Here is an 8,909-nt window from a genome sequence, read left to right on the forward strand (position 1 = left end):
ACAACTCCTCTGTATATTTCCAGAGTCTCTTGACTCCTGATGTTACAGGTCCCACCTTTTCCATGAAATCTACATTATTGTTCCTGCTGAGTTTCATGTTTTGATATAGTTTCCACAGAGTTTTCCCCTTCTTATTATAACAGAGAGCTGTGATATTTCCCAGTCTAGTCTTTTTCTCATGCACACGTGCTCGGACAGACGCTGACTAGGTTTATCTCTCACCATGCAGAGTGGAAACTAAAGCACTAACTCATCACTGTACCTCTCAACAGGGGTCGCGTCCTGACATTATCCCACAGAGAGCCAGGCATTATTAATAGCCCGGGGATTGTCAGGGGTATCTGCATGGCTATTTTCACCAGACATAATTATTACCAGAGTGAAGACTGTGACCAGGGGATGAACGGAGAGAGGGAGGGTGGGCGTGTCTCACCCGCCGTTTCAAAACAACATCTGTGACCGTCGAGGCCCAGAGGAAGTTTTTTTGTCCCACCGCGGTTGTTAGAGAGAGCAGCATCATCATGTCCAGTGACTTTCAGGTCGCCAGATCGGGTCCAAAAAGATGTTAGCAGGGAAAGAAATGAGCTTATAGTGTATTGGAAGAGAATAAGTGCTGATCTTTGGAAAATGAACATATTGTTGGACCTTCTCAGAACATTTTGAGCCATCTTGTATGTTACTTAGTCTTGAAACAAGGTTATAGCAGGAAGGAAAATACCCTCCTTTCCTTTATCAAACACATTAGAGCAATCTAGATTAGAGCTGCAACAATTATCTGATTCCTTAATTAGCAAAAAAAATGAAGGCAAACATTTTGATAGTCATATTTCAAGCAAGAAAATCAGACATTTACTAATTTCAGCTTCTCAACTGTGTGGATTTTTCTGCTTGTCTTTGTCTCATGTGATAAAGAATTTGGGTTTGAGACTCTTGGTCGGACAAATCAAGCCATTTGAGGACATAATCAGGTATTTAAAAACAGCAAATACATTATTTATTTGGCAATTTGTGCTGTTGTAGCTCAACCTTCTGAGTTGTAGTGCTTACATTTAATTTGTCACTAATTCTAAAGGATTTAAAAGGACTCTGATTCAATAAGCAGATGTGATACTTGACTTAGAGTTCATATAATGCTTTTGAGACCATGTTTTATTCTGTTATTCTGTAGCTACAGAGCTTTTGGGGCATAACATGATAAATCTGCTTTGGCCATCATGCGCCACATTTCCAAAATCGTCAGACTGACCTGTCCTTTGTTGGCATTGTGTTACGTATGTTGTGTTTTGCATCCTCTCTTTGACAGCAGAGCAATCAAAGTGGCACATTTTAACACAAAGCCTGTTTTGTTTTTGTGTTTGTCAGAGCCGATCCCAGCGCACTCGCAAATGCAGAGAGAGAGCATGGACCGCGAGGAGGCCCGACTGTCCCCTCACGCCGGGGGGCGCCTGATCCGCCAGCTCCTGGAAGAGGACAGCGACCCGATGCTGTCACCTCGCTTCTATGGCTACGGACAGTGCCAGCAGTACCTGGACGACACTGAAGTGCCTCCCTCGCCGCCCAACGCACACTCGTTTGCCAGGTAAACACTTAGCGCATGTTCTTTCTTTTAGAGGCGAGTAGGAAGGGGCTGTCGGTGAAATTAACAACAATTATTGTATCTTTGCAGTCGCAGACGGAGCTCCTCTCTTGGCTCCTGCGACGATGAGAAAGAGGAGTTGACGTCCGCTCAGCTCACAAAGAGGATCCGTGTGCTGAGGAAGAAGATCCACAGGTTCGAGGAGAGGTTTGAAGAGGAGCGTAAATACAGGGTAGGTCCAAGGGTTTCATTTATCAGACAGAAAATAAGGAAATCTAATTTTTACAAACCTTTAACAAGGGCTTTGACTATCCGAGGAGACTCGTATGACTCATTGAAGTTGATTATAAATAGAGAATTAAGGTCTGTTTTTAAAGGCCAATTGCCTCATAAAAAGGCTGATAATCCCACACAGAGCTCTACTTGAGATTTGTGGTCAATATAGTTAAGTCACCTGAGCAGTAATTACAGCTACCGCTGCTTCATTGTGAAAGATAATCTGTTCTTATCAGTTCTTTTGCTTTTTCTTTCTTCTTTTTTTCCATCCAGCCGTCCCACAGTGATAAAGCTGGAAACCCAGAGGTAATGCGATGGGTTAATGAACTGTCTAAGCTTCGTAAGGAGCTAAAAGGTAAGACAAAGAAACGAAAAAGCCCTACACCGTAGAGGGATGAAACTAAAATCAAAGCTCATTCATATTCTCCTGTCCCTCATCCTCAACAGAAAACAAGCTGATGAAGTCGGAGGAAGACCTGCCGCCTCTGACCCGCCAGCGCAGCAACACGCTGCCCAAAAGCTTCGGCTCTCAGTTGGAGAAGAAAACCCAGCAGGAGAAAGTGCCGAAGCCTCCGGTGGAAAGCAGCCTGGAGACGATTCTGAAGAAGCTGCAGGAGAAGAGAGAGGAAGTGAACCGTCCAGAGGACATCAAGGTAAGACCGTGACCGCGATACACTCGCACAAGGACAGCAAAATTAACAAATTCAGATATATTCGACAAATATAAAAGCAGGCGTACACAGAGTGAACCCAGATCAGGTTCTGATGTTTCACTTCATGTCCCCGGCTGACAGGATATGACACGGGAGCAGATCGGAGCAGAGAAAGTCGCCCTTCAGAAAGCTCTTCTCTACTACGAGAGCATACACGGTCGACCAGTAAGTCCTCCTTCGAATACACAAATGCAGACGCACAGACACAAACCAAACTGTATATCAAATCTCCTGCCAGCCGTGAGAAAAGCTTGTTTACCACTTCATCGTGACCCAGATTGCAAGTCGAGGGTGAATAATGTCTCAAGCCAGAGCGCGTTCATCATGATTAGCTTTCACAGTGTGTTCTCTATAAATGAGGGATGGATGTGATTATTTTTGTTCCTTTTATATCTTTACTGGTCACAACTTGTGCTGTTAGTCACAGGAGCTTCAAAGACATTTACAGGACAACTGAAGCTGTAAAAACTGAACTCTTCCAAATCCAATTGGAATAATTGTGCCGTCTAATCCCTGCTAGTTTTGTTGTATATCAGGAAGTGCAGCTGGCCTTTCTGTCACCTCCTCACGCTGTGTTGTTCCTCGGTGGTTTGTGGTTAACGACCTTCACGCTCTGGAGAACGGGCTGAAGAGTTGTTAGCCGTCTGGGTTAGCTGTCATTGTGTGTTATGTTTAATGCTGTAGCTAATTAGTCAAGAGTAGGACAGAGAGAAGTGAATGCTGGGCTAACAAGGGGTCCCTCTCCTTTGCTGCTTCAGGTCACCAAGAGCGAGAGGCAAATCATGAAGCCCCTGTACGACAGATATCGTCTGGTGAAGCAGATCCTGTGCAGAGCCTCGACCATCCCCGTCATTGTAAGTACCACACCTTAACCTCCCTTCCTTTTCTTGTTTTTCCCCTCCACAGTTGCCCATTTGTCCTGCGGCTCTTTGACGAGCGAGCGGCAAAGATCGCCACATTGTCAAAGCATCTGCAGACACTTAATCCCAGCTCATGTTGGCTTCGGTGCCGGCTGTGGGAACTGGTGGCAGCCGTGCTGCAGACGCGTTATCCACCTTTCTAAGTCCAGCTTTGGCAGCTCGTTGAATCCCTCGGTCGTAAAGCAGCTCATAGGTGGCAGATTGAGTCCACAGGAAATGACATCATGAACAGCTGAGTGCAGGAGAGGGTCAGACTCTATAAAAACATGAAACTTTACTATGATATGAGGACTTGTTTGCTCTAAGAAACTACACTTAGTGTTGTTAATGCTACGTTGTTGCATTAATAGTTGCATAAAATATAGATGAGTGTTGTTTGTTTCCTCAACTATTTAATAACCTGTTCTATTATATAAGATATGATTATCATTATATATATATATATATATATATATATATATATATATATATATATCCGTTATATAATGTCTACCTTTAATCCCCATCTTGCAAATTGGGACCACTGACAGCATTTTTATTATACTGGAATGATTTTCCATCGTTTAACCCCACAAGTTCCTCTATTTTATCTCTTTTTATACCTAAAATAAATACTATAAAAAAGAAAGGTAAATCTGGAGTTTACTCAACCAAATTTACAGAGGCACGAACATGGTAAAAATATGTTTTTTCCTGCTTATTGAAAAGAAATTGTTTCATGTTCGTTTTATTTTACTTTCACTCAAGAAATAAGCAGCTGTTGAGCTATTTGGATCTTGAAGTGGTTCACACAGAGAGAATCGTGGTGTTTGAAGTGGTTGCGACCCTAAATAAGTTCACTAACCCGGAATACTGGGACATATTCAAGGCGCTGTTTGTGAAGACTAATTAGAAGTATTGTCATTTGGACCTCCTATGGAAAATAAAGTGGTGATTTAGACATAGAATTTGGTAAAAACATGAAGGAAGCGTGGCGTTTTCTCACGGCCTTGCTGCTAACACCGGCGCGAGTGTCTCAGCGTGGTTAACGCCTCCTTCTTAACCGTCACCACAGGGCTCTCCTTCCAGCAAGCGCAGAGGTCCCCTCCTTCAGCCCATTATCGAGGGCGAAACCGCACTCTTCTTCGATGATATCAAGGTGAAGAGCTGCTGCTGCTTGAACAATCAGTCGCCAGCTCCAATGCCCCGCCTCGCCCCACCCCGCCTCCCTCCAACCCCACCTACCCCTCATTTAACTCAACCATTCACCCCTCTAATGAACCTGATTGCTGCCTGTTGATTGGGCAGTTGCCTGTTTCCTGTCACCAGCTCCTGTAGAGACGTTGAATCAGTAGCTGCCTGGAACTGTTGTTTGAACCGCTCTGTGATTTTTGAGCAGTACATGTTGTGTTTTAAAGGATTATTCTGGTTTATTACAACCTGGGGTCTTATTTTTACAGTTTTGGCCATCATTTCTACTAGTAATAATATCGGTGTACTTAGCAAGTTAACTGCTGAGATCTAGTTACACACGATAGTTTAAAAGAAGTCTGATGGGGCAAGACACATGAGCAGTCAGACAGAATTGAAACAAACCTCCTGGTCAGTCAAACGTAATTTGAAAAAGAAAACTAAAATGTTTGACCCAGGATACCTGTTTACCAAAACATTCGTCACAGAGAACTGTTCTGCTCTACAATGAGGGTTCATTAACCGACATTATAAACCCAAAAAGGTTGTTTAGACCACTGATTCCCAACCAGGAGAACTCGTTCCCTGGATGGTACTTCTGCCGTTTTCGGGAGTTGCATGGGAATATTGGAAGAATTATGATTTGATACAAAAATATATACACATTTTTGTGTTTATTCGGAAAACAAACGGCAACAAGTAGGATTGCAAAGTGGTTCAGTGTATTTATTGTCACAATAACCAGTGCAGCTGAGATGACTCCTGCACAGAACACACCTGCAGTTGAAACACCCGAGCACCTACGTGTCACCAACATAATCTACATACAAAAACATTGTAAAATGATTCCATCTTATGTTACTAACACTGTTAATTACCATCCAATAAGTTAAAACGATGGAAACTACTCGTTGAGACATTCCAGATGAATTTATGACCTTGTTTACAACTGATCATCTGATCGTCTCATGTTCCCCGATCTCAGAAATGACTTTGATGTTATGATAACCATAAGAAATGATGGCAAAAGCTACAATAGTAAGACCCACGTTGTAATAAAGCACAATGATTCTTTTAGATGTGTTTTTAAGAGAAAACGGTAATCAAGAACTAAATCATTGTGCTCTGCATATTTTGCTGGCTGTAGTTGTTTCAGGACTTTAGGTTGGTTCTCGGTGGACTGTGTGCCTTCTAGTTGACTGCCTTCATTAACTCCATCCACACATACTAATGGGTATCGACATGGATCACAAACGAGGACCATGGAAGTGCATTGTGCTGCTGTACCGGGATGATTTATAAGCACTGGTGACTAACCCTGCACGACCCTCATGCACTGTGGTGTTTGAGTCTGGAAGCCGGCCAACAGCATCGTTTTTTTTTAGATGCCACAGCACGACTTGGCCTTTATGTCCTCCGGCCACCGAATGACCTCTTTATGTTTCTGCAGGAGGAGGAGGACGGCTCAGAGGACGACGGAGACTCAAAGACGCAGTTCACCGTGACCGTCCGACCGGACCTTAGCGTGCTCGGCTTCCTGGACCACGTGGAGGAGGAACGGGACGGTTTCATTTCACCCGTGGACGAACTATCACCCTCTAAGAACATGACGGACATGAGGCTGTCCAACCTGCACTCCGCCACCACGTAAGCTACTGGAAAAAAAAAAAAAAGACAACCAAGACTGTTCTCGCATAACAACAGTGATGGCACATTTACACAAGGAATGTATTTAAAGTACAATTTTGAGGCACTTTGCTTGATTATTTCCATTTAGTGCTACTTTATACATCTACCTCTCAACATTTCAGAGGCAAATATGTACTTTTTATCGCACTATATTTATTTGACAGCTGTAATTACCAGTTACTTTTAAGAGTCAGATTTTACAGTAAACAAAAAAAAAGAATTAAAAAAGATTAGAGAAAAAAATCCAAAAATTACTACAGAGTTTTGTATCAGAACTTTGTTATTTCGTCTTCTCTACCATATCAATCATCTCACGGCCGTGCAGATTTGTCTTGCGATCCCTTTAGGGGACTTGACCACGAGTGTATATTAAGAAGTTAAAACTAGCTCCTCCTCCAGTAGCTCCCAGAGTAAAACACTGCTTACACATTGATGCATCAGTATTGACAATCTATTATTGTCTTAAATAATAATATATCACTTGCAGGATGAGTTCTTTTACTTTTGATAATTTAAGTATATTTAGCAAATGAAATGTTCTGTCCCTTTAAATAATATTTTGTTTTTGTTTTTTAAACCTGTAATCAAGTATTTCCACATTAGCAAAGGATTTGAGAACTTCTTCCACCACTGCTTTATAAACCCTTCAACAAATTGAAATAGTCTTGTCCGAGATTATTTGAATATTTCTACTCTTTTTCTTACAGGGAGGAACTCGTGGAGCAACTCCAAGAGACCCGAGAGGAGAAGAAGAGACTCCGCAAGAACCTGAAAGAGTTTGAGGACCAGTTCTTCAGACAAAACGGAAGGTAAAAGATTACATAAGAGAAATTGAGAGGGCATAATTAAAAGACATTCACATCATTTGCTTTTCACTGTTGAACCTTCCCCTTTTCTGAATGTTTGTTGTCTTGTTCCCATAGAAATGTGCAGAAGGAGGACCGCTCCCCTTTGGCAGTCGAGTACAACGAATACAAGCATGTTAAAGCCAAACTGCGGCTGCTGGAAGTCCTCATCAGCAAAAGAGACTCGACTAAATTAATCTGAGATAAAAGTATAAGACTCTAAAAGGACTTCAGAGAGACAATCAAACACATCTCACCCTGTTGGAGAAAATATGTGATTGTCCTTCCCGCAGCCATTTGTGCAGATCATTTTTCTGGCTCAGGGGAAACTGTTCGCCTGTTAATCTGTCCTGTGGAGCTCAGCTGGGTTTTCCCTCCGGAGCCCGCAGGGAGTCGCCGACTCGTGACGGATTCAAAGCGTCACAAAGTCACCTGCTTCACCTGAGAAGTTCCCTTCCAACAAACACCTCACCTTCATAAGACAACGTTTCTCAAGACGCACGCAAATATAGTGAATCACACTTTTACTGCTAATAATTTATTTCTATCCCTTTGAATGTTTTTATTGGAACGGAAAAAAGTTATTTTTCTGACACTTTGCAGTAGAAGTCTTAAAGAAAAACCTTGTAAGTAAAATAATAGATATGAAATTATTGCTATTTTGAAAGAAGGATTTTTGCGATCGAGATGTATGTGTATTTTTGTAAGGGAGACTTTAGTATTTGTATAACTTCAATCAGCTTAACAGTATTCAGTAAATGAATAGCTTTCTCTTATTTCCGTTCTGACCATCATATAATATCTGAAATAATTTTAAATTGAGTATTTGCTCACTAAAAGAAGTGTTTTTTTAATTTGAATACAACCCAAAGACAGAGACTCAGAGTACAAACTACAAACCAAAATAGTTCATACTCAATAAAACACCTACTTTTCCTTACTTATAAATTATTTTTGTGATCACTGGTACTTACTTAGGCATTTGACTGTATATATTTTATATATTGACATGCTTTTTCCCCTATTTACTTCCTGTCAAATAAGCTATTTCTTGTCTTGAAATCACTGTTATGTTTTTGCTCACATTGATAGACATAGACAAACGTTTGTGAGGTGACTCTGGAGGACAGCTAAAAGCTCTGGTTTTTACAGCGGTGTGTTTCGTTTCCTTCTCGTCCTCTTCAGAGCGTGTTTGGTTCTTTTGTAAATATGGATCACTTGTGTATGTTTACATTTCTGTGAGCGAGTACATTTTTCCTTTCTTTCTCCAAAATGGATGATTTATCAGTGTGAATTTCGTTTTTACTGAATGTAAACACTGGCAAGGCTTAATGAATTTTGAGTGTGTACATTTTAGTACATAAATTGTATTTGTATTTTGTATATAATGTGAATGAAATCATATTTTTAAAGAGTTTTTGGGCGGTGTGGATTTCTATCGAGTGTCTCCGTTCATGTGGAGATGTTTAGGTGAAAAAAATGAATGTGCAGTAAATAACCATTTTAGTGCTGCAAATAACGATTACTTTCATTTATTCATCTGCCAATTATTTTCTTGATTAACCAACCTTTAGTTTGGTTTATAAAATGTAAGGAAATAGTGAAAAATGGCAAAGAACCTAAAGTATTTAGTTTACAATTATATAAGACAGAGAAACGCAGGAACTCTCATTGGAGAGGTTTAAACAATCAATTATTTAAAAAAGGTTAATTTATTGAT

The 8,909-nt window shown here is 41.0% G+C and overlaps 1 protein-coding gene across 1 annotated transcript in view; it reads left to right on the top strand.

The window, feature by feature from the left end:
* fam13a (family with sequence similarity 13 member A) overlaps positions 1-8,604 on the top strand; it is a 51,558-nt gene extending 42,954 nt beyond the window's left edge. The window contains exons 17-26 of the mRNA XM_079159115.1: positions 1,363-1,579; positions 1,667-1,808; positions 2,126-2,207; positions 2,300-2,505; positions 2,647-2,730; positions 3,324-3,419; positions 4,540-4,623; positions 6,106-6,302; positions 7,052-7,153; positions 7,268-8,604. Coding sequence (XP_079015241.1) covers positions 1,363-1,579; positions 1,667-1,808; positions 2,126-2,207; positions 2,300-2,505; positions 2,647-2,730; positions 3,324-3,419; positions 4,540-4,623; positions 6,106-6,302; positions 7,052-7,153; positions 7,268-7,391 — 1,334 coding nt within the window. The 3' untranslated portion in view covers positions 7,392-8,604. The remainder of the gene's footprint in view (positions 1-1,362; positions 1,580-1,666; positions 1,809-2,125; positions 2,208-2,299; positions 2,506-2,646; positions 2,731-3,323; positions 3,420-4,539; positions 4,624-6,105; positions 6,303-7,051; positions 7,154-7,267) is intronic.
* Positions 8,605-8,909: the final 305 nt, after the last annotated feature.

This window comes from Pholis gunnellus (assembly GCF_910591455.1).
Source record: "Pholis gunnellus genome assembly, chromosome: 5".
Classification (NCBI taxonomy): domain Eukaryota; kingdom Metazoa; phylum Chordata; class Actinopteri; order Perciformes; family Pholidae; genus Pholis; species Pholis gunnellus.